At 38.8% G+C, this 27,316-nt stretch overlaps 2 protein-coding genes and 1 pseudogene across 11 annotated transcripts in view; 2 read left to right on the top strand and 1 right to left on the bottom strand.

Moving 5' to 3' along the window:
* Positions 1-27,316, top strand: part of LOC109103223 (NLR family CARD domain-containing protein 3-like) — a 1,793,396-nt gene that overhangs the window by 1,633,533 nt on the left and 132,547 nt on the right. The gene's annotated exons all lie outside the window — the stretch shown is intronic.
* LOC109081476 overlaps positions 1-27,316 on the top strand; it is a 257,452-nt pseudogene that overhangs the window by 129,888 nt on the left and 100,248 nt on the right.
* On the bottom strand, positions 612-7,776 carry LOC122141611 (GTPase IMAP family member 8-like). The gene is made up of 4 exons (XM_042749503.1): positions 7,751-7,776; positions 7,102-7,676; positions 6,154-6,782; positions 612-668 (listed from the first exon to the last, which is right to left on the bottom strand). Exons 1-4 carry the CDS (start codon positions 7,774-7,776, stop codon positions 612-614), a joined length of 1,287 nt encoding a protein of 428 aa, XP_042605437.1.

Here is a 27,316-nt window from a genome sequence, read left to right as displayed (position 1 = left end):
AGACTCTTTCTTTTGCGGAGTTTAAAGACAAAATTGGCGGGAGTTATGAGAGCACTGAAGGTATGCGCACAGCTGTGGCCGAAGACAATGTAATGGGGGCCCGGGCGCATTCAAGGAAGGCCAGTGCCCCAGCAGGTGTAAGGGTGCGGAGCACTGAAAGTGGGGACATTGAGTGTTTCCGTTGTGGCCAGAGAGGACACAAGGCAAGACAATGTCAGCGTGATCAACAGTGGTACAGCCAGGGTAAATGTACCACATGGCGAGGAGGATGGAAACAACAACGGCAGGATGATGCACATGGGGTGTATGAGGAGACAGACAATACTTTTGCCTTCAAGTTGATGACCAGTGATTGTCAGCCAGGGAGTGATGTCACCCGAAAGGGATTGATGGTGGATACTGGTGCAACATCGCATATCATCACTGATCTAGCCAAGTTTAAGAGCTTCGACGACAAATTCCAGGCCGAGACGCACTGTGTGGAGAGGCTGCTGATGGCACAAGGTGCAAGGGGGTCGCGGATCGCAGAGTAGAAGCAGAGGTATGTCTGGTCGACAGTATAGAGGGCAACACCTCAGTGTCACACTGAAGCAGCCGCTGTACATCCCCTCCTATCCCCAAGACATTTTCTCTGTGAGAGCTGCAACTTCTAGAGGGGCAACAGTGATCTTTAAGGAGGGTGAGGATGTCCTGCAGTAAAGATGGTACACGTTTTCTTATTCATGAACATAACAGGCTGTTCTATTTGCCTACTGTGCTAGTAAACAATGACTGTGATAATCAATGTATGAGTTGCCATGATATTCAGAAGTGGCATGAGATTTTGGGACACTGTAATTTAATGATGTTCAGAAGTTAGAGAATGTTGTGGATGGTATGTCAATTAAGGGTAAAGTACCCAAGTCTATGCAATGTGATGTGTGTGTCCAAGGTAAATTCACTCAGAGTAGGAACAGAAAGCCTGATGTGAGAGCCAAGTCACCTCTAGAGTTGATACACACTGACTTGGCAGGCCCCATTGACCCAAAGTCCAGAGAAGGGTATAGGTACGCACTTTCCTTTACTGATGACCACTCAAGTGCAGTGTTTGTTTACTTTCTGAAGCACAAAAGTGATACAGTGGATGCAACAGAGCTTAATTGAGGCAAGTGAATTGCTGACCTTAATTGAGGCAAGTGGGGCCTGCAGTTCTTTAGATGTTGTTCTGGGTTCTTTTATGGCCTCCTGGATGAGTCGTCGTTATGCTCTTGAAGTAATTTTGGTAGGCTGTCCACTCCTGGGAACTGTTCCAAGTTTTCTTCATTTGTGGATAATGGCTCTGACTGTGGTACCCTGGCCCAAAGCCTTAGAAATGGCTTTATAACCCCTTTCCAAACTGATAAATGTCAGCTATTTTGTTTCTCATCTGTTCTTGAATTTCTTTAGATTGTGGCATGATGTGTTGCTCTTTAAGCATGCTTCACTTTGTCAGACAGGTTCTCTTTAAGTGATTTCTTGATTCAACAGGTCTGGCAGTAATCAGACCTTGATGTGCCTAGTAAAATTTAACTCAGCTTTCTAAAATAATGTGGCTAATCACAGTTCTTTCAGGATTAAAAGGAGGGGGCAATTCATTTTTAATGTAGGGCCAGGTAGATTTGGACAGCTTTTTTCCCTTAATAAATGAATTCATCATTTATAAACTGCATTTTGTATTTACTTGCATTATCTTTGTGTAATATCAAAATTTAGAGTGTCAGAGGTTTTAACACTGAAGAAAGTGTAACTGCTAACTTGGGTCATGTGAGGTACCTCAGCCTATAGTGTGAAGACAGTGAAGTCAGCAACCAGCGTTCAAAGTTAGTTTATGTCCCCCCAAAAAATTGTTTACGTTGCATAGTTCCTAAATGTGGATTATAGCAAGGGTTTTCAAACTGTGAGTCACGACCCACTTGTGGGTTGCAGAGTGGGACAAGATGGGTTGCACAAAGTCACTTGGCTGCAGCTTAATTTGCGTTTTAATGACACACACACACACACACTCACAGAAAGTTCAGTCTAGGGCTGCATGATATGCCAACATTAATTAGCCTATGAACTGAGAGCATTTTCTGCACTGAACACGGCGATGAGTTTAACAACACTTGTAGCACAGGTTCATATCCGCACCAGAGTGAGTGTGTTTCGAGTTTTTATGGATATATTTCATAGGCTTATTAATGTCTGTAAATGAAGAAATTAAAACAAAAATATTAATAGTGAAATTTTACAGTTGCACTATAAAATAAAATTGTTATTTTTCTTAAATACGTAATTCCTGCTATATTAAACATTTAAACAAGATTAAGCTTACAGTAATGTAAATTGTTATTTGATCTCAAATATTTTGGTGGGTCTTGAAATTGATTATACTTGTCTGGGTGGGTAGGTGGTTTGGCCATTTTACAAAGCACATAACTGACCCCCTGAGGTTGACCCCCTGAGGTTAGTTCAAGGGTTGTGAAACCTTTTCAGTTTTAAGGAGGTGGGGGCCCAAAAAATGTCTTTTGCCTATGTCATAGCCAACGGACAACCAGGTAAGACACAGGGCCCATGACTGATCTAAAGTATCCAGATAGAAATTTGTTACCCATTCTCAATGGGAAAGAGCCCAAGTAACATTGATTAAAAAAGCTGCCCAGCAAAATTGTTCAAAAAGTTGCCCTGTGTATCATTAGCCTAAGTGTGTGTGTTTAATTTGTTGACTTAGAACTCATGTTTAAGTTTCTTTAAAGAAAAATTATAACTGCACACTCGTTTAAGTATAGACTTGCTTTTATTATCAACGTTTCGGTGTGAGAGCCTTCATCAGAATAAAAATAGTGATGTGATGATAGTTTCAACGTGGTGGCTGTAAATATTTTAAATATGGATCCATCATTAATTTAGGTGCAACTCAGTTTGGGAGTTCTAAGAATTTTTTTTTTTTTTTTTTTTTTTTAAGTAAACATGCAATAGACTAGACAGATATCTAGGTGTGATTCAACTCACAGTTTTTCCAGTATGTCTGCTTTTTCAAAATGCTATGTCAAGTTAAAAATGTTTCTCAAAATAATATACTGTGTACTGTGTCTAGCCATTTTCATTTTGAATGCAAGAACTGTCATGTATATTAATAATCATGTGAGTCTCATGCTGAATGAACAGCAGCCCTGCTCGCAAAGCTATATTACAGTTTTTCTCAGCCGCTTTGCCTAAATTCTTGAGTTTTTTTCCCTCAAAACAATAAGTTCAGATGTCTTTTGTAAAGACCCTTTGCAAACCCTACTTGCCATTGTAATGAAATAATAATCACAATCTTACCAATCAATCAAGTTTGGAAGAATATATATGGAGTTTGCCTAGCAAAATCACTACCATTTTTGACAGAACCTGCACACTTTTACTATGTCTGCTAACACACAACTTTCTTTTCCTATTAGTCTCTGGAATTACAAGTCTGCTGTAAACAAAGCAGATTTCATAACATCTATATCTATATCTATATCTATATCTATCTCTTTGCCCACATTCTCTTTACCTTCACAGCACTTATAACCTTCTGTTTAAACTTTTAAAATTATTTAAAAATTGATTTGAAATAAAGACAGTGAAGAATAGAAAATGATTATACTTTTAAAATGATTTCAAAATCAATTTAAAATGGATTTAAAACAGTTAAAGTTAGAAAATGATTATATAAAATACAGTGCAATCAGTTCGGATGTCGCACAGTGCTCAATCAATAAATGCATAGCTAAACAGATTAGTTTTGAGTCTGGATTTCCTCTGTTATAATGTTTTAGCACATCTGATCTCTTCTGGAAGCTGATTCCAACTGCGGGCGGCATAATAACTAAAAGCAGACCCTTGTTTTGTGTGAACCCTTGGTATTTCTAACTGACTCAATCCTAATGATCTGAGTCCTCTGTTAGGTTTATATTCAGTGAGCATACCTGCAATATATTTAGGTCCTAGGCCATTTAGTGATTTATAAGCGAGTAAAAGTACTTTAAAATCAATCCTAAACATAACTGGAAGCCAGAGTAAGGACCGGAGGACTGGCGTGATATGCTCAGATTTTCTGGTTCTATTCAGAATTCTGGCAGCAGCGTTCTGGATGAGCTGCAGCTGTCTAATGGTCTTTGAAGGCCGGTGAGGGAGGACCATTACAATAGTCCACCCCTGCTGGTGATGAACAAGTTTTTTCAAAGTCTTGACTTAGTTACTGCTTTGACATGACTACTGAAACTAAGGTCTGTCTCCAGAATCACACCAAGATTCCTGACTTGATTTTCACGTGTTTGACCCCTAGAGTCAAGGTATGCATTCACCTTGAGAACTTGAGTTTTCTCCTTGTTCAACCGAAGAAATTTCTGGCACATTCAACTGTTAATTTCATCAATAAATTGGCAGAGGGAGGTTAATGGGGCTGTAGTCATTTGGCGATAAGGCTAGGTAAATCTGGGTATCATCAGCATCGCTGTGATAGGCAATTTGGTTCTTTCTCATTATTTTACTTAGTGGGAGCATGTACAGGCTAAACAAGAGCGCTGCAAGAATTGAGCCTTGTGGGACTCTGCATGTCATTGACATCCCCTTAGACTTATGCTCTCCTATACTCACATAGTAACCTCTCTCTTCTAGTATGACCTGAACCATTTGAGTACCATCCCAGAAAGCCTGACCCAGTTTTCCAGTCCTCTCTAGTAGTATGTTATGTATCGCAGTGTCAAACGCAGCACTGAGATCTAGCAATACCAGCACTGATATTTTGTGGCCAGAATCAGAATTTAAGCGAATATCATTTATTATCTTAATGAGTGCTGTCTCTGTGCTGTGATGCAGTCAGAAACCAGATTGAAAATTGTCCAGGTATCCATTGGAGTATTTGTTCAGCTCGCTGATTTAAAAACTACCTTTAATAATAATCTTGCCTATAAAAGGAAGATTTGATATTGGTATATAATTGCTCAAAATGGTGTTATCAAGGGGCTTAACAACTGCAGTTTTCAGGGAGTTTGGAAAAGTCCCAGAAAGAAGTGAGGCGTTCACCATTTCTAAGAGATCTGCTTCCAAACAGTTAAGCACAACATTTGAAAAAAAGGTGTGGGAAGTGTGTCAAGATAGCAGGTTGACGATTTTAGGTGCTGCGCTATTTCTTCCAGAATTTTGCTATCAATTGCTTCAAAAATAGACATAGTATCTTCTTTTTGTTATTGCAGTCGAATCTGTCTGACGTCTGAATAACTTGACGATGTGCTAATCACCTTCCTGATATTATTGATCTTCTCAGAGAAGAAGAAAGACAACTCATTGCATTTGCTGTCGGAGAGCATTTCACTGGGAATCTGACTTGGGGGTTGTCAGTCTCTCAACAGTGATTTTCTCCAAGCTGATTTATGTTTGCTTGTTTTCTTACTGACTATAACAGGAGCAATATCATCAATACTATTACTTAACTTTTGAGTTAAAGGAATCAAGGAGAAGATCAACAGAGTCTGCAGAAAATGCGTGGTGTTAAAGATATATCCTTCATAAATAGCACACAACTAGTATTTTCGTTAATGCATCTCTTTCAAGATTTCAGCATCCACCTAGATAAAACCTCAGGCTGCAGAATTCCACACTTTGCTCACCTCTTTTTGACCTCAAGTGAGTGTTAACTGTGGCTACTCACAAATCAGGTAACCAACCACTGGACATTATTTACACACACACAACCGTTCCACTGATCATCTGCTCGCTACTCCACTACACACTCCATATATATATATATATATATATATATATATATATATATTGCACTTATTATAAAATAAAAATAATAAAAAAGAATATTTGTTTCGTGAAGTGGTTTTATCTTTCAGTACCGGTCAAATTTCTGTTGAACCCCCTCATTAGTCATTAGTTGCAAAAGATTCAACAATTGTGCTCACAAAAAAGGTTTAAGATTATACTTTTGATCCATTTTTATCTCTTCAAAATAGGTAGCTTATATGTAAAAAGGGTATTTATTGATGAACTGTACTGTAAATAACCTGTAAGTTTATTTCTGTTCTGTTTTCTTCTTTTTTCCAGAGAAATTAAATGAATCCACTTACCCAGCGTCTGTGATCTTCCTTCTGTAATTCTTTGATTTGCATTGTCTCTCACTCTCAGTTTCTCCTCTAGTTCATGTCTGACTCTCTTTTCTGGAGCTCTCATATATGTCTGAAGAGAATAGGGTTCAGTTTTCATGCTCTCTATACAATCAAACAGGTCTGAGATCTGTTGTGTGCTTCTCTGGTCCTTTAAACCCATCACATCGTACCAACTCCCATACAGACTCACAGCCTTCTGAGATTCTGTGGATTCTACAAAATCTATCACACTTTGGTCAACAGTGAGTTCAGTAATGAAAAGCACCATGAAGTGCTCATTAGAATTAAATATTCTTTTAATCTTCTCCATTTCTGCTTTGTCTTCATTTGTAAATGGACAGACAGGAGTAACAAGGATGAAATGATGAACTCCAGGATCACAGAGAAACAGACAGCGGTAAGTCTCCTGCATCACTTCCTGCTCTGAGAGTTGAGTGAGAGCTGGAAGCTCCAGGACACTGATCTGTCGTCCATGAATCATTCCCTCTCTCTTCTGACACACTCTACTCATCTCTTTCTGGGGTAGAAGTTTACTCATTTGTTTAATTACTGTCCCTCTAAACATTCTAGACACTATGCTCTTGAGTGTTGAATCATTTCCACACAGCACAATGTTCAGCTTTGTTTTTCCAGTAGTCGTCACTGAAAACAATGGAGACAGCAGACTCAGATCAGTTTTGGTACCAAATATAGACTTCCTTAAACAACAACAAAGCTATTATATTGTTCAGTATGATAAGATTGCAATATTTTATTATTTATTAATTGTTTGTTTGTTTATTAACTGAAGGCAACCATGTCAATGTCTTAATTCCCTATTTCCCTATTCAAAAAAAGGGAATTAAGAAGAATTTTTTTTTTTTTTTTTTTTTTTTACCAAAACAAAATGGATTAGTAAGAAGTAATTTGTCTCCCTGTCTCTACAACATTTACAACTATTACAGGACAAAAAAAACATCACCTCCATCCTCATGCATGTTGCAGATGAGATAATCTTTGTGTTCTTCCTTGAGCATCTTCTCTATCCTTCTGAACATCTCAGAGCACCGTCCAGGGTTTATTGTATCAAATCTAAAATGTCTTCCTCCACACTCCTTTATTAAATTATGAATGGCATTATTCCTAGAAGTGAATATTGATCCGCGTGTCTCTTCATCAGTAGTCAGCACTATAGTGTGTTTCATGGCCTGCTCACTGAAGAGGTTCAGCACAGTTTTCACTCTCTGTCTGTCCTCCTTGTTGAAGTCCTTACTCTGCAGTATGAGTGCAATCACATGAGGTCCTGGAGCAGCCAGATACACACACTCTCTCACTCCCTGTATTGTCAGATGGTGTGGGAGATTCGGCTGGAGGAGCTGAAGAGTGTTGATGACTGTGATGTGTCTCCCCTCCACGGCTCCACTGATTCTCTTACTGTGCTGCTGTGAATAATTTGCAGATTCACTGCGAAACGCTTCTGCTCCCAGTATAGTATTTCCCACTCTGCTGTTTCTGACCCATTCTTCCCCAGCAGAAAACAATCCGCAGGGTGTCTCACTGAAAAAGAGGCATAATGGCTTTTTACTGTACAAACATTTTTTCATTTTCAAAACAAGAAAAAATGTCCCCACAAGGATGGGGATTTTGGAATCACCATCTTAGTAGGGACATTTTGTCCCCATACTCAGTAAAACTGAAGTGATACAATTAAAAACAGTGCTGGGCAAGTTACTTCCAAAATGTAATACATTATATATTACTAGTTACTGTCATTTAAAAGTAATTAGTTACAATATTACTGCCTCTGAATTGTAGTGCATTACCTAGAGAAGTATGACTATGCATTCTAAAATGCTAAAATGTAGTTTATTGTTGCTATTTATACATCCAGTGAAGGGCGATAATGACTGTGTATGCCCCCAAGCGTGCTAGCAACATAATAATAATAATAATAATAATAATTCATTACATTTATGTTGTTATGCTTTTCTGCTTTTTCTAAGCACGCAAAGCCCTCATAATGTAACAGGGTCATGGTGCAATACCATATGTGGAAAGTGAACCACTCCCAAGGTAAGGCTAAAAGTAGGCTTACAGTATGTTAGTGTAATCTATTAACTATGCCTATCACAAACCCATCTTTTTAGGTAAGCAGAGATATGGGTGTCATTTCATAAAATATTTATAAATGACTGAATTTGTATTTCACTTTATCATAATTTAATAAAAAAACACTGCAAGTTACTAATTATAATGCGTTCACTTTCATGTATATAAAAACAGCAAATAAATTATACAGAGAAAGTGAGCATCAGTAAAGCTGTCTACACTCTGTTTGATGAAAAAAAAAACTCTTACTTGCATTGCATGCACTTTGTTGTTTCTGATGAGAGAATTTGCGAGAGAGCAGAATTGAGTCAGCGAGCGCACATACTGAACAAAACACCGGCGTTTCAGCGATGACTCACCTGAATGCCTCTGATTGGCCATTGCATTCATAAAGTCAATAGGATTGTGTGTGATTGATGATAACGCGTAATGCTGTAAAAACGTGTAAAAAGATGCAACATAAGTAGATCTAAATTTAATGCTGCAGTCAACACTTATCATTTCCTTGTCATTTTATTTGCAACTGCCATAATGGACTTTCTCTTCTCTGATGCTGCAGCTCTCTCGGTTTCTTCAAGTTATTCAGCGGCTTGCACAGTTGCAGCGCCTCTAAACTCTTCTATACTCAGTCTATTTATTGTTCATTTCATGTGGATGTAGGTCACTCTCTACAAGGTACAGCCAACAAGAACTCCTGGACGTACCACATGAGCAAAGATTCTTTGAATATCCTCCTGGATCAAGATGCTGCAAGAGATGCCGCAGCTAGCCTGGAAGCTAACCCTGGACGGGAGGTTCCGCAGGAAGTGGGGAAAGTGAGTCAGGCTGAAGGCCTCACCATTTAAAGCATCTCTACCAAGTATCTTCCTTGCAAATGTCAGATCAAGAACTAATAAAATGGATGAAATCAGACTTAAGCCCAAAGTATACTTTGTTTTTGTATACTCCATACAAAGTATACTCCATTTGATGCTGTGCCCGAACGCGGACGGTTGACTGTTCCTAGCAAGAGGACAGCGCCGACTTCTGTTAACTGGATGAGCCTGTGTTATCAGCTTTTACCAGTTGTTATCGAGGGATAACATACCTCGGAATCTCGCGACTGACCAATCAGAAAGCATACACACATTACATTCCGAGTGTCTGAGCCATGCATGAAATATGGATTAACTGCATGGCGGAGTTTATAGTTCAAAGCAACTTACTAGACTTTTGTTGCTATGTTACTTTTGGGGAAACCTTGCCAAGTGTGTGGTAACAGTTTTAGGCTATAAAAGCAATTGTTTAATTAAAAGGCGCCAGAATATATGGGATCTACGCCAGTAAAAAAAATTCTGGGGGAGGACAGACAAATTTATTTATTTATTTATTTATTTATTTGGTATCTGGTAAAGACATACTTGGAGACAAGCAATATTCATTTCTCCATTGTTCAGTCATAGTCCAAGCAGGGTATGGCAGTTGGTTGGTGTGGTTTTAGTCCCACCCCTCTGCCATTGTAATTGGTTTGCTTAATAAAAACAGTGATGACACTGATAAGCGCCAAACCTTCTTCAACTCTCACCACTGAGGGAAAAAATCTAAATCTCAGTACCTTGTCCTGTTCCTGCCATTTTAAAAAATGTGGCATTCCCATGGAAAACAATTAAAAACATATGTTAGCCTCAGGGGAAAAAAATGCTTTGGTGGACATGCCACCTAAATTGCGTGGACAGTGTCACCAGTAGTAAAATCATCTGTGTGTTCCTAAACCAAAAACCATGGATGGACAGCTAAATGCCTTGAGAGACTGATCCTCTCCCACATCAGGAACTATATTAATTAATTACTATATTAATTTAGTGCTGTGTATAGAGCAGTGAACGATGCTAAATCAACATGTGAGATACATATCTGAGGAAAAATGTATTGTTGGCCGGCGCCACCTAGCATGCAGGCATTAATTAGCAGAAGGCAATCAATCGTTTAGCGCTCTGTGTGAAAGCAACATTCGTCAGCGATTCGCCTCACTTTTTCGCATCGCACTCAGTGTGAAACAGTCTTTACTGTGGCTCAGATTACTTTTCCACTGCAGTTTAGTACTGCTTCAAAGTGGGTGGGATTATAGACTGATCATTATAGTTGCACCGCCACCTCATACTGACCATGATACAGCCATTTCTTTTTCCAAGTTGCTTGCGGCGGTCGTTTAAATAAGTTGTGCGAACAAATGATACTGTTGGGTGGCTGTTGATGACTCTTTAAATATAGTGGGTTTGGTGTCTCGTGTCGCTAATCCAGTGATGCTGGCAGTGACGATTCTCTCTGACCAATCAGTGATCTGCATTGTTTATATGTCACATTTTAGTATTGGTACGGCTCGCTTGGAATCTCAACCGAGGTGGTACTAAAAAAGTACCAGGAATTAGGTACTGTGCACAGTGGAAAACCCCACAAAAGTAAGCCAAACCGTGCCATACCATGCAGTTAGAAAAGCGCTATTAGACAGATGGACAGAACACAGACTGGGCAAATATACCTCATCCACCCTGAGCACTACAGGGGTGCATTCTTACACTTCACAGCACTCTTTTAACACATGACTGTGTTGCCACCCACCCCACCAACCATATTGTAAGGTTTGCAGATGACACTGATTATTGGGCTGATAACAAACAATGAAACAGCATACAGTTACTATGGTTATCACTGTCAATATCGCAGTTTCTCCCTCAGTTGAAATCTCATTCCAGGGGTGGGGTTTATGTTGGGTCCACTCTCTCATCAGGTTGATACTGATCACAGAGCGCAAACACAAATACACATGGGAGCTTTAACATTACATCAATACTCACCATATTCTCTTATTTTTATGTTGACATGAAACGATGGAAAGCTAGTGTGCAGTAGAATATACTGAATGATTTTGTTATTTCAATTTAATTTTATACATGCATTTCAATAATATTAAGGTGCTGAACAGAACAGAGGGCATATAATCATGGTGCCTTAGTTTCATTTTCATGGACTTTTGGTTTGTATGTTCCTTTTTTCCTTGGTCCTAGATATGGTTTTCTTTTGTTCCCATGTACACAGTTACTGATTACTTTCACTTTTGTCTAGTTTAGTTCTTTATGACTTGTATATTTAGGCCCAATCCCATTTCTACCCCTTAGCCCTTCCCCTTTCCCCTACCCCTCCTTTTGGCGCATTCACGTGAAGGGGTAGGGGTGTCTCGATTCTCTTTTGGTTGGAAGGGTAGGGGGAAGGGGAAGGGCCCAAGACTTTGATAACCCTTCAAATTAAGATTTTCGGGATCACACTTCAAACGAAGTTGTATGAATTATCTCATCATAAACTGGCTACAGCATCAACATGGCTGCCAGAGCAAAACAAAAAGACCAATAAATGTAAGCACTATTGGCATTAACAAAGATTTTAATGAAAAGTAATCATTTGTTTTATGTTACATTCAATCGTAAATTCATATTCACGGTCATGTTATTCAAAGGAATGTTTGCAAAAAAGAGTTGCTAATGTCATATCATTACAGACTGCACGACATCAGGGCATTAACCACCATAGACATTGAGGGGGGCTATTTCCCCCGATAATTAGAAATCCTTAAACCCTTTTTACAAATATTGCTAGATAGAGAGAGGAAGAGAAAGAGAGAGAGCTGAAAGTTACCTGTACTGGTGCATCTCTTTTTACACCTAGTGAGTTTATTTCAAAAACAGCGATTTTATCCTCTCGTTGCTGGAAATTATAATGTAGCGATTCAGTATTTAAACTGTTATTAATAGAAGTCGTAGGGCAGTGTTGACAAGTTTCTTTGCTTCTGGATGTGTGAGCAGTGTGATCTCTGATATGTGTGTGTGACGGTAAGGGCTAAGGGGTAGGAATGGGATTGGGACTTTATTTATAAAATAGTAATGTGAGTTAGCAGGACACAACATAAATGCAATAAATTATCAAAGCTGCTTATAACCCAACCTCCACTTTTTATTTAAAAACTTAGGTTGCCCTGGTGGGTCATGTCCTACACCCTATTCCCCCAACTCTCAATTTCCTATCTGTCTCTACTGTCCTATAATAATATAAAGGCAAAAAGCCCCCCCAAAAGTTTTTGTACCTACCATGACCTTCTTTTAATAATCATGATAATCACAAACATTTTCTAAACTTTGGACATGCAAAAATGTAAAATTTCACAAATCTAATGCAAATGGTTTCAAAAGTCTTGAAAAAAAATGTTGATTATTATTATTTTTATCTTAATTATTTTGTAATTATAAAATCATCATCCATTTTTTTTTTTTTTTTTTTTTTTTTTTTTTTTGCAATATGAAAGCAGCAGTTTGGATGTTTTGTGTTCCACAAATGAACAACATAAGAATACAGTGAATAAACAATGACAGCATTTTTATTTTTGCTGTGAACTAATACTTTAACTGTTACAATATATTGTGCAATGATAAGTATTATTCACATAACTTTTATATAATTTAAGAGATTTACTGTTGGTTTTATAAACGGAATGCACAAATGTTTCAAGTTCATTTTTGCACAAAATGTGTTTGCAATTACTATTTAGAACTGAGTACAGAACAGTGTGCTGATAATACACAAATCAATACAAATTGGTGAAATTATGATTTTCCTTATATTCAGAACATCTACAGTGTCAAAATTACACTTCAATTCACGTGTAATGATCTAAAGCCTCAATAAAAATATTAATAAATAGCAGAGGGGGACAGTAGTGAAGTATTTTTACTCTGTAGTAAAAGTACTTTTAAAGTGTCAGTAATTTACACTGTTAGTAATTTTGAACTGAGTGTTTTTCTTTAGAAAACTTTAATTCAAACATAATATTGTACTTTTTACTGCACTACATTTCATATTTAATATAATTTAATACTTAATTACATTAGAAATCTATTACTGTTTTCACTTTTACTCTTACAAGTACTACATTTTTTAATGTTCTTAAGTATTAAAGGTAAAAACAACAACAACAACAGCTTTAATTTATGAAATGTAGTGCAGTAAAAAGTATGACATTATGCTTTGGAATGTAGAGAAGTAAAGTTTCCCAAAGGAAAAACACTCTTGAGTGAAAATTTTGACTTGAGTAAAAAGGTAAAAATACTTCACTACTGTCCATCTCTGATAAATAGGCTATTTCCACAAATCAACAAAGATAAGTGGAGAGAATTTCAGATTAAAAGAGGAAGCCTCACAAAGAAGTTTAGTTAAAAAGTTTAGTTTCAACAGATCCTGGTGTTCAGTGCCACTTTTAAATGTAAATGTAAGAGCGCAGTGAAATGTCATTTATTTAACCAAAAAAAGTAAACAAAGTTGCCTACTGTTGGCTAATATTTCAATAAAAATACGTAATAAATCAATAAGAAAGTGTTTAATATTCGTATGTAATTATATTCTTACCTGATGCCATTTTAACACCATATGGCCTTGAAAAATAAAATTCAAAAGAATAACTCTGAAAGAAAAGAAACTAATCAGCGGAGGTTGGAAAAAGTGATTTTGTATATGTTGGAAATGAAACTGCTTGCATCCAGTTCATTTTTGTCTTTCTTTAAAACAGAATGAGATAGGGAGAAGATGTGGTTTCTTCTTTAAGTGTTCTGATGAGATAAGCAGATACAAAGTCATTTTCATTATTTAAAATCCTTATTTTATTAAAAATCACAGAAATTATTTGCAACTTGTTTATGCAATATTTTGTCTTATCTGACCCAGTTGGTCCCACCCTTCATACACACACTCTCTGAATATGGTTATTGTTAGAATTTATTTGATGCCTGCATAAAGAGCAGTAAGGTAGAAAGTGGTAAGTTTTCCATAGCTCTGCTGCTCTTAAAGGGTTAGTTCACCCAAAAATGAAAATTATGTCATTAATGACTCACCCTCATGTCGTTCCAAACCCGTAAGAACCTCCGTTCATCTTCGGAACACAGTATAAGATATTTTAGATTTAGTCCGAGAGCTTTCTGTCCCTCCATTGAGAAATGTATGTACGGTATACTGTCCACGTCCAGAAAAGGTAAGTAAAAACATCTTCAAAGTAGTCCATGTGACATCAGAGGGTCCGTTAGAATTTTTTTTGAAGCATCGAAAAATACATTTTGGTCCAGAAATATCAAAAACTACGACTTTATTCCAGCGGTGACTTCTCTCCCGGGTCTTTTATGAGCGCGTTTCACAGCACATCCGGTTCGCGAACCGAATCACTCGATGTAACCGGATCTTCTTGAACCAGTTCACCAACATCGAACTGAATCGTTTGGAAACGGTTCGCGTCTCCAATTAAGCATTAATCCACAAATGACTTAAGCTGTTAACTTTTTTAATGTGGCTGACACCCCTCTGAGTTCAAATAAACCAGTATCCCGGAGGTAATTCATTTTCACTCAAACAGTACACTGACTGAACTGCTGTGAAGAGAGAACTGAAGATGAACACCGAGCCGAGCCAGATAACGAATGAAAGAGTAAATGAAGTGGAGATTCCAATTCTCCTCTGGCTGCGCCTCATCACTCCGTCCCACCGGCTCTGTTGGGCTCCTTCCTCCCGCCAGCTCCACCTTGGTCCTCTGTCGCTCCGGCTCCACCGTGGATCTCCACCTCGGTCGCCAGAGCCGTTGTCTCCACCCTAGACCCCAGATCTTTGGCATCCCCCTGGCTCGTTGGCTCTCCGTTTCCGCCTCTGGCTCCTCCTCCTTGACTCCTCCCTCCTTTGTCACCCTCCTGGCCTCCTCCCGGATATCCGTCCTCCTCCAGAACCTCCTCCCAAGTTCCCACCCATGCCTCCCTCTGTTTTTACTACGGTGTGAGGACACACCTTTCGGGAGGGGGGGGGCGATATGTCAGGACTATGGACTTGTCTGTGTGTGTTTTTGCCCCCGTGACCCAGTTTCTGTCTCACACTGATTGTTGATTTGATCCCAAGTGTGTCTCCTTAGTTCCCTTGTTATCCTGGGTTTAATAGCCCTAGTTGAATTTATAATTTATGCATTTAGCAGACACTTTTATCCAAAGCGACTTGGCTGAGGTGCGCAATAAAAGCGTCACTGGACCTGCCCAGCTACAAGTGGATGATTATCTCCACCCTAAATTCAATTATAATAAGAAAACATCTCATAATTACGAGAAAAGATGTCATTTTAATGGGATAATTATGTCATTTTAACAAGAAAACATCTCATTATTATGAGAAAAGATGTCGTTTTAACGATATAACATCTCGTTTTACATGAAACGATGTTGTTTTAACAAAAAAAATCTCGTTATTACAAGAAAAGATTTTTAACAAGAAAAGATGTCTTTAAAATGACATATCTCGTTATTACGACATAATTGAGTGGAAAAAATAATATGTGTGTGGCAGCAATGCATCATCGTAGTCAATAAATCTTGAAAGTATTACGGACTCCTCCTCAGCTTCCTGAACAAGAACAGTTTGTACATTTGAAAAAAACGACTTTCCTTCATAAAAGAGCAAACAAACTAGAAGTGATATATTTGCAGTATAGAAAATGGCACATTATATAATACTCATAAGAGCACACAATAATATGATTACACATCACAAAGTAAAATTATATATATATATATATATATAATATATATATATATATAGATAAGTATATAATATATATATAATTCTTGTATATTGTTCTTTGGTTATGAAACTTCATATTTGAGTTGATGACAATATCTGAATCAGACACAGGCATGAAACTGGTGGTCTTGAAGATATGAACTTCATTAACTTCTGAAAAACAACAGATGATGTTTTATTTTCCTGGCTGTCAATTAAGCTCTCCTATCAAAATGCATATTACAGATGTGAAAAACGCAAAAAAAAAATCAAACCTGATCCGAATTTTTTTATGACAGACCAGACTAATTCGGACAACATTTAAGACACTTTTTGCAAAAAATTCTTAAAATTTCGGACTCAGTGTGCAATGGCCTATACTCATATTAACACAAATAAATACAGACACAAACACAAAACTCCTACATGCTTATTAGAACTGAACAGAACAAAATGTATAGACCAACACAATACTGTGTCATGTTTTGTGAGGTTGAGGATGTGGTGTCAGACCTGAAAATGCTGAATCTGAAGATAATCTATTTACTGTGAATTTTTTTATTTTTTTTTTGTATGCTTGTGTAGAGAAATTAATTGAGTGAAAACTGTTCCCTGTGATCAAAAGCTACACTCATGCTGCGCTCAATAAGCGCTAATGAGAACATTCTTTCTAGCTCTCCTCTCGCGATTAAAAGGACATGAGGAGTTACTAGGTAGGTGACTCGTGTAGCGACCAGATAAAAGCCTTAAAATGAGGTTTGTACATATTGATTTTCCTTAGGTGAGAGAGAGGACGCTAGCAGGCTATCTCTCCCCTATAGGAAGCAACACATCGGTTCAAAAATAAAATAAATAGATAAAAATTTAAAAAAATAAAATAAATACAAAAATGAATTACAATAATAAAAAAAAATATATATATATGATATATAATACAAAGACAGCAATTGCTCCCTGCCGTCCAAGCCTTGTAGCAACATGCTACACTTGGATGGAACGCATTTGCATGCTGTGGGTCCAGAACTAGTGGCTGCCCTGCACACCACGGGTTCTGCAGGCATCATCAGGCTGATCTTCTTAAAGATCTGAGCGCCAGACAGGAGACTTAATACGTTTTCTCACTCACTGGTGGCTTTCAAGTGTCGGGGCTGTCAAAAAAAAAAAAAAAAAAAAAAAGAAGAAAGAAAATCCGGCTCAAAGAAAAGTGTGGCGAGTTTGTTGCGCCGCCTCGTAAGACTGGGGGAGCACGCTGGTACGGCACTTGCGCAGCCGCAGATGGAGCTGGACCCGCTGGAAAAGTAGTGGTCATTACGACCAAAGCAAGGGCCGTAAGCTGTGCCCTAGGACAAAGGGTGTGTCCTCCTCGGAGGGGGGCTGGCATGGAAAAATTCCAACAGAAGTGTAGGGCTCCTTCCTGGCACCTTAGGGGGCTCACTGAACAACCTCCGGCCATCAAAAAACCCAAAAACGGTCTGTGATTCGGAGGGCAGTGGCCTCCAATGAATTGTTACATGACTCTGTTCGTCTCCTGCCACGTACCAGGACACCAGACATCTAACCACCCCCCCCCCCACAACAAACAAAGTGTCAAACATTAGTGCCTTTTTTCGGAGAAGCTGGCAGCGTGGAAGGCTAGAGCTACTGCCAAAATATCTCCCCATGATGGGAAAGACGGCTGTTACGAAAGGTTACAGGATTCAGTTTGCATATCGTCCTCCGCGTTTCAACGGCGTGGTCTCCACTTCTGTGAAACCGGGAACATGCATATCTGTTGACACAGGAATTGCAGACTCGGTTGGTCGAAGGGGCCATAGAATGTGTTCCCGGCCTGCCATGACAGAGAGTTCAGGCTTAATTATAGTCGGTATTTCTTCGATTCCCAAGAAAAGACGGGGGGCTGGGTTCCAATCTTAGATCCTTCGCGGGTTGACAAACCGCTGCCTCAGAAACATACAGTTCAACAGGCTGACAATCAAGAGGATTGTTTCTCAGATCCAATCGGAGGATTGGTTTGTTCTGACAATTCATCTAAAGGGACACGCATTTTCATATAAAAATATTGCCACAACTCAGGAGGTCCTGAGGTTTGGCTTTCGGGGGCGAAAGCTTACCAGTATCAGGTTCTTCCATTCGGCCTAGCCTTGTCATACCCGCCACTTACACAAAACCGATGGATGTACTTATGGCTCCTCTACGACTCCCGAGCATCCACATTTTTAATTATTATGAACGACTGGTTTGATTCTGACCCAAGTCTCAAGAGCTTGCGCTTCGACATCAGGATGTCGTCCTAGCTCATCTCGAATATCTGTGGTTGAGACTCAACGCCAAGAAAAAGCGTTCTCTCTCCTGCTCAGAGAGTGGAGATGACAACGTATTTGGGGGTGGTATGGGATCGATCACAATGCGGGCACAGCTGTCTCCTGCACGTGTCGAGTCCATTCTAACCACCCTAAAGAACATCAAGCTAGGCCAGAAAGTCACTGTTCATCACTTTCAGAAGAAAGTTTTAGGTCTCATGGCAGCTGCAAATCCACGGTGATACTTTGGGCCTCCTGCACATGAGATCGTTTCAGTTGGGCTCAGAGCCAGGGGATTTCATCCAAGGGCCAATCCGGCAGAGGCAAATAAGGGTTACGCCGCCGGGGCTTTCGTACCCTATCTATGTGGTTCAGGACCCCGGTTCTTCCTGGACTTTGGGTTCCCAACCTCTAGGTCTCGTGTATGTCATCGCGAGATGCTAATGACAGTACGCTTCCCTCATGGGCTGGGGGAGCGGGTCTTAGATGGCTTCGTCCAGCCCAGGGGATCTGGAGGGTGTCATCTTCTCGAATTGGCACATCAATTTGGCCTCGAAATGAAGACTGTATTTCTGGCCTGCTGAAATACTTACTCCAGTAGTAGGTAAGAGGCTACAATGTCCTAGTGCGGGTGGACCAACACATCTGTAGTTTCTTACATAGATCGCCAGGGCAGACTGGTAAAGGTTAGGCTGGGATGGGGCGCCGCTTGATCGAGTTTTAAGCGCAGGCAGGTCTGCTTTGAGCACAGGACAAGTTCCTGTCCCTCAGGGTGATTTACATTCCTAGGGCTATATGAATGTGGGAGCACACTTGCTGTCCAGACAAGCTTGTGAACCCATGGGGATGACGAAACTCAACCCCAAAGTAGTCAGTCAATCTGGGATTGCTCTGCTCCACGGGAGTCCTAGCCAGGGTCCTTGTCGACAGGGTGTCTCGCCTCTGACTGATAGCGCCCCGTTGGCCGACCAGAGTCTGGTTCTCAGATCTAATATCCCTCCTCGACGGCTCGCACCGTGGGCGATCCGATCAGGAGAGGATCTTCTCTCTCAGGCACCCAGGGGGAACAGGTATTTCATCCCGGGCCCCGAGCTCTGGAAACTTCCACGTATGGCCCCTGAGGGGACCAACTAGAGATTGTGGCAATCAGCAGATGTAAATAGAAACTATTCTAAGGCTAGGGCTCCCTCCACTAAAGAACTAATGCCCCAGATGGGTGCTTCGGGGTGGTGCAAAGGACACACCATGTGGACAAGCTCAATGCCAAATTGTTTCAGTTACTGGAGTTCCGGCAAGAGAAACTGTCCTCAGGCACATTGCCCTAGTACGCGAGAACTACAGGGGCCGCTAGTTTGGCTTGCCATGTTTGATTGAAGGGTTTCTCTGTGGGGCAAATCACCATCTAGTTGCCCGCTTCATTCTTGGGGTTAGCCATAGTGCTCGAAGGCTGGCTGGCACCCCTTTCGAACCATTAGAATCAGCGCCTGACAGGCTTCTGACTCTAAAGATGGTTTTTTTTATGGCCATTCCCTGTCCAAATATAAAATCCTAACCCCAATCATCCTCAGAACTCCCTTCCTGCATAGATTTAGCCACGCTATTGCCCTAGCCTACGAGGCGCGTGGTCAGACTTCGCCTCAAGGAGTTTCTTTTTCGACCATACATCCGGGTCATTCTCGAAGCCTTCTGTCCTCCGCCATTCACGACAGCGGAGCAGGAAAGACTTCACTTACTGTGTCCAGTACATGCTCTTCAATTTACGTCCACCGCATTAGCCGGTGGCGTAAGTCAGAGCAACTTTTCACATGCCATGGGGCCGCAACCGGGGGGCAGCTGCCACCAGGCAAACAATTTCACATTGGGTGAGGGATGCTATTGCCCTAGCCTATGAGGCCGCGTGGTCAGACTTTCGCCTCTAGAAGTTAGGGCCCATTCAATCAGGGGGGTTGCATCTTCAATGGCTTTAGCAAGAGGCGCGCCCTGCAAACAAGTGTGTGATGCGGGCAGGTTGGTCCTCTCCGCACACATTTGTCAGATTCTATAGTTTGATGTCCATGCTACTCCGGCTCGCATGTCCTTGAGTCGACATCCCAGAGTCATGTCTGAGACCTCTTCGATGTTGTGCGACACACTACACAACCCTGGGGGTCCAGACACTTACAGTGCGGGCGGCGTTGGTATTCTTCGTTCCTCCCATTAGCGCTATTTAGCGCAGCATCGAGTGTAGCTTTGATAAGGGGAACGCCTCGGGTTACTTGGCTGTAACCCTGTTCCCCGAAAAAAAGCGGGAACGAGATGCTGCGCCTCAATGCCGCACTGTCGACGTGCCTGGACGTCCCTTCAGACAAAGGTAACCTGAAAGATGTGTCCGTTTCATCGTTCTATTTATAACCTGCAGGTGCACGTAATCAATGACGTCCACCTACCGAGGTTATTTAAGCCACCTCTGGAGTGGTTTGACACACATGCTTCACAACCGTCGAACAAAGAATGTTCTCATTAGCGCTATTGAGCGCAGCATCTCGTTCCCGCTTTTTCAGGGAAACAGGTTACAGCCAAGTAACCCGAGATGTTCTCACATGCAGTGCAGTGATATGGTTTCTCTCCCGTATGAACTCTAATGTTCACCTTAAGTTGATCATTTATGTCTGAAACTCTTCACACACTGATCACATGTGTAAGGTTTCTCTGCAGTGTGGATCTTCTCATGTCTTTTCAGGGTTTCTGATTGATTGAATCTCTTGTGAACAAATATAAGGTTTCTCTCACATTCATGCAGTTTCTCTCCAGTTCACTGAAGGTGTGATTGTAATCGCTGTACAGTGAGAGGAGCAGATCTGTCAAAAACAAATAAATCACTTTAAAAAAGTGTCAATGAAAAGTAACCAAAATAAGCAATGTAAGAATATAGGGGAAAAAAAGAAACAAAAACAAAAAAAATAACATAAAAATCAGTTGTAGAACACTTAATAATCTGCTAATTGGCATTAACATAAACAAGATTTTTGTTGTTTATTGTGTTTTATATATGAACATGGTTTATTACAGAATAAATAGATACTGTTATGATAATTATATCTTGTAATGTCACAGTAGCTGGTCATGTCGTTTGCTTAAGTCTGTTGACACCAATAAAATGAGCTAATGTGGCAATTTAAGGATTCGTCATCAGCATAATGAACATGAGGTGAAAACAGGATCTATTGACATGTAAAGATGTTTTCTGTCATTTTTTAATTTTTAGTTAGTTATTTGATGCTGTAAAAACAGGTGATTGACCGTTTCTTTGAGTGAAGTAAGCGAAGCACCATTTTCACATGTACATAATAAATAAATACCATAATACAAAACAAGAACTTTAACAATATAAATTAAAAAGATTAAATAAATTATCTGTTTTAATAGCTTTAAGATTCTTGGGAGATTAAATAGTTGGATATACCATTGAAACTCTTTTTAAAAACAATAAATAAAGGATTTTGATGATTGAATATACTGCAGTGAATATGAAATTTTGCAGGAAGTAATAGGTTAATCATAAAATATTCATTCATTTTATCTTTTTGTATATTAAATAAGCCAAACAGTACATCCTTAAAGGGGCCATGAAATGCCTTTTTTTATTATTATATTGTACTGTTCTCTGAGGCCCCCTTATAATGTTATCAAGATTCTTACATCAAAAACATCATAATTTATATAAAGTAATAGGCTATTTTCTGTCCTCAGTAGAATGTTCTGTTTGAATAGGCAGATTGATTGGGCCCACTCCTCCCTCTCTCCCAGTAAAACGCCCACTGGGTGGATTGGCTAACAGTGCACATTCATCCCTCATAGATTGGACGCCAGCTGTGATGAGTTTATAAAACACATGACTCAAGTACATATCAAACGATCTGTAAGAAGAGACAAACCAATAGTGACCATGTAAAAAAAAATCACTCACAATTTAGTTGCAACATCACTGGTGAATCCAATATAGTTGGCACAACAGACTTTTAGAAAATCCTGAGTGGAATTGTGTCACTCCGGTTATTAAAGTAACCTCGGTTCCCTGAGATAACAGAACGAGCGTTACGTTACTGACGCTATGAGTAACTGTAAACGAATCCGCGGTAAAATTAAGTAAACAAAGAACTGAGTTCTTACTGACGCAGTCTGCAACTTCATTAAAAATAAAGTTCATCCACTCTTTCCTTACGTTGGGATCAGAAGGAAGGCAATGCGAAGACTGTTTATTTCCACAAACTGGCACTCCAGAGCATCCTGTTGTTTTCAGAGCCGTCTTTATCATTTGGTTTCTGCCTATTATGTCAGATAACTCAACTGAATTTAAAATCATTGCAATAAATTCTCAGTTGGTATGATGGAAATAATTAAAATAATAAAATGTAACAATTCCTATCAAATCAACATTATATGTAAAAATAGATTTAAATAACAACAAATGCTCTTATAGAATCACATTTGGACATTTATTTGGGAGGGTTTTTTTAGTTTAGTTTTTCAGAGTTTTAGTTTTTACACAGTTAATGGTTCTGAATATACAGTTATATGACAGTTACAGTTAAATACATTGTCTGCAAATGCAAATGCAGATAGATAGATAGATAGATAGATAGATAGATAGATAGATAGAAATATAATTTTTTTTTTTTTTTTTTACTCCAGAGCACACCATCACATGTGATGACCAAGAAACTTTAAGGAATCATCACCTTCTTTTCTTTGTTGATTTAGATACAATCACTCAGAGGGTGTTTTTACCACACGGTAGATGAACTATAGGGGGGGGATTTACAACGATCCAAGCCCCCAATTCCTAGCCATTTCTAATATGCATTTGATTAATATAACTACATATTATTAAATTGTACAGAAATTACAGTATTACTTCTGCTACAGTCAACCGAAGTATCAGTCCTCATCAGAGATATAAATAAGCATGATAATACTTATCAGTAATTATTATAATTAACTGTTTGTGTTATTTAATATGTAATTTAATTATTATATGTTATAAGCATACAATGCCCAGTGTTTGTATTTCCCCTGTGTGTTTATGTTAATACGGCATTTATTTTTGTGTTCGTGAGATGAATAAAGAGCATCTGTTGTATAATTCCTATCTGTCTGGTGTCTTTAAGCAACAACTACAATATATTTTACCCTGTAAAATATACACAACAAACTATTATTTTTACTGAATACTGTTTGTGTTAACCTAATTATCTAAGGAAAGATAACTGATGCGAAGAGCCCAGGGTTTAAATGTAATAATATGTGGTTTGGACAATATTGTGTGGAGCGAGTTGATGTACTGTAAGTTCGTACAAACGAATAATGGAAAGTCAATTTACTGAAGTCTGTGTCTCCACAGAGCAAACTATGGGAAACATGGCTTTATGGGATATTATGGCTGTAAACAACTATACTTTATAATTGTGGTTATTCCCTGCAGTTGCGTAATTTTCTTTTATTTGATTGAGGTAGTAGCTGCTACCTCTCAGGGAAGAAGAAACACTTAGTTTTTCTGATCAGGTGTGTACGACTACAGGTTTCCAGTGTATAGATGTACAAACACTTCTCTGCTAATATATCTTCTCTGATTAATTAAATCATAATACATAACTATAACTAATTTTAAATTAATTGGGCACTGCCCAATATTTTTCACTCAACACTGTGTTCTCCGCGGATGGTTGCATTACTAATTTTTCCTTTTTTTTTTGACTGTCTCTTTCTCCTTTTTGAAACTAAAGAATTTTTCACATTTAAATGTCGCAACAAACCAGGAAGCCTGACTATCACGTTGAATGCTTTTGCTCGTGTGGTATAAAATATAGTTGAACAAGATACACCAAATGCAGTAAAAAAACAACGAGCTCAGATCAGATATTTAGTTTGATTTTCTGATGTTTATCAAACCTCATTTAAACTGACCATTTGAGTTCAAAACAAGAAAGTTAAAGAACAACTGAGTTTCAGGATTTGTTTTGTACCCCCCGATCAATTGAAAGGTCTCATCTATATTATTATAGGTTGTATGTTTTTTTTTTCCTACTACAAAACACCGAAATCTGATGAACGGCTTATAAAATAAGGTTTTTCAACTTCATTGATGAAGGATAGAGGAAGAATAAAACACCAACCTGTTGAGCTGAAAATTATTAATTAATAAAATAATAATAATAATAATAATAATACTAATAATAATAAATGTATATTTTGATATTTTCTCTCATTAATATTCATGCAGAGAAATATAGGGAAAAAAAATGAAAAGACATCCAAATATACTATATATATATATGATATATATATATATATCCTTATATATATATATATATATATATATTAAAAATGTAAGAATTTAAAAAGTGAAAGAAGCAATGAATTGTAACAAAATTAAAAGGTGTTTGAGTGCCCCCTGGTGGTTGCAGACGCTTGGTATTTTGTCCCTGCGCGTTCACCGTAGTTCGTCAGAAAACAAGCGAAGCTACAATGGGTAAGTGCGTCTTTTTGCTCACATGTTTATTGGTTATTAAAATGTAATGAAAGTAATTAATATCATTTCTATGATTTCATAACTTTTGGTAATGAGTATATATTAAGAGAAAAATATATTGTGTGTTAGATGTTTTGCATGTGACGACAATTATAGCAATGATTGCTGTAGTGTTTGAAAATGGAAACGGTGTTAATGTTCTTCAGCGAGACGGCTTTTCTATCAAATCGCTATGTTCTGTACATCGTGTATTGATTGGTTTTAGTGTTTGGAGCCAAAAGCTTCAAAGTATGAATCTGTGAGGGAAATTAATCGAAATCAATATCAAGGTTTGTGCTGATGTGATTTAATGTTATTTAGCTTTCTTTCTTTTTGACATTTATGTTTGTAAAATTTACTAATGGAAAAGCATTCAGACATAGAATACTTAGAATAAAATGAGATGATCTGCTGCTGATCCTGATCGTCTTGTTTAATGAGTGTTTATAGTCTGAGACTCATCAATATTATCAGCTGCTGAAAATCCTCTTTATTTCATGTTACTCTGCAGCCTCCCTGTTTTCACCTACATTCATATGCTGATATCCTGTAAATTGCCAGTTAAAGTCCTATTCATTCTTAGCAGAGACTTTATCATATGCAGTCACTATTGTGATATCTACAACAGTGCTTCCCAAAACCTGTCTGGAGGACCCCCTGCCCTGCACATACTTGTCGCATGTCTTGCCCTTATCTAACACACCCAGATTCCACTCGTCAGTCCGTCATTCAGCGACACTGCGGAGAAACTAAATCTCCGAGGGGGCGGGGGGTTGTGCTCTGATTAGGGAGACATACGCTAGTTGGCAGAACTTTCTCCTCCTTCAGTGAAGTCCTCCGCACAAACAATCACGACTTTCACTGATTCAGCTCCTCCCACAACAATCACACCTTCAGTGAAGCTCCTCCCACAACAATCACACATTCAGTGAAGCTCCTCCCACAAACATCACACGTTCAGTGAAGCTCCCGAAGCAAAACAATCACGCCTTCAGTGAAGCTCCTCCCACAATCATGCCTTCAGTGAAGCTCCTCCCACAACAAGCACGCCTTCAGTGAAGCTCCTCCCACAACAATCACGACTTTACTGAAGCTCCTCCCTCAACAATCACACCTTCAGTGAAGCTCCTCCCACAACAATCACACCTTCAGTGAAGCTCCTCCCACAACAATCACAAAACAAGTTGCTGTTTATTCTTCATCCTTCATCAATGAAGCTGAAGAACATTTAAAGTTATCAGCAGTTCATCAGATATGGTGTTTATAAAAATACCTTAAGAGTTGTAAAAAAAACGAAGGGGAAAAATTAAACCAATAAATAATATAGGGTGGACTTTCTATCTCCAGGGAACAAAATAGGGACTGAAACTCAAATGTTCAAATGATGTCACTTCCTGGGTGTTGCCATTAAAAAATGCTTTAAAAAGGAAGAAATGGAATGGAAATTGTGTTGAATGAAAAATATTGGCCAGTTAATTAATTTAAAATAGTTATTAATTACATAATTTTCTTAGTATAGAATATTTAAGTTAATATTATGTTTATAATATAATATTATAATTGTGGATTTGATTAAGCATTGAATAGTTTTTACTACAAAATCATTGGATCTGTGTCTGTTTTTTTAAATATAGATAATTGTACCTTATTTTATAAAAATGTGTCAAAATGATCATCATTTGGTCTAGCCTGTGTCTCCTTTCACTTCACTGATTATTTATATTGTTACCTTTTTAACTGTAATTTCAGATCTAATGGAGGAGGAAAAAAACATGTCAAAAAGCGGGAAGGGAGAAAAAACACTCTCACAGACTGAAAGTATTCTTTACTGAAAAGAAGAGGCAAGAAAGGTTTCACCTGCACTCAGTGTGGAAAGAGTTTCACATACAAACAGAGTCTCAAGAGACACATGAAATCCACACTGGAGAGAAACCATACACGTTGTGACCACCTGTGGGGAAGAGTTTCACACAATCTTCAACACCTTAAGAACCACTTGAACATCCACACTGAAGAGAAACTGCATGAAGGTGTGATCAGTGTGGAAAAACATTGCATGGGCGTCAGGTCTGAAGAATCACCTGAAAGTTCATTCAGATGAGAAACCACATTCATGTTCTTTGTGTGGAAAGAGATTTTCACAACTGGAGAATTTCAAGAGTTCATTCCAGAAAATACATACTGGTGTGAAAGATCATATGTGCTTTGAGTGTGAGAAGACTTTTATTACACACAAAGATTTGAAGCGGCACCAGAGGATGCACACTGGTGAGAAACCTTTCAAGTGTTCACACTGCGACAAGAGATTCAGTCAGTCATCACATGTATCTGAAATCACACGAGAGGATTCACTACTGAGAGAGAAAACTATATCACTGCTCTGCATGTGGGAAAGAGTTTCAGTCATTCGTCTTCTCTACGGAGACATACAATAAAGTATCACAATAAGTAGTTTATCTCCAGGTCCAGCGTTTTCACGTGCTACACTGCATCCTCTTCCATATTAATCTGTCATAAGAAACATAAATCTAAATTAGTCACAGTGAATGAAGTCCATCTTCAAGACCAGCAGTTTCTGTGAGAGTCAGATCAACTCAAAGTTCCTCCCCTAAGAACAATATCTGAAGTGGTATGTC

Source organism: Cyprinus carpio, chromosome B22 (genome assembly GCF_018340385.1).
Source record: "Cyprinus carpio isolate SPL01 chromosome B22, ASM1834038v1, whole genome shotgun sequence".
Lineage (NCBI taxonomy): Eukaryota > Metazoa > Chordata > Actinopteri > Cypriniformes > Cyprinidae > Cyprinus > Cyprinus carpio.
This window is presented reverse-complemented; position numbering and strand designations above follow the sequence as displayed.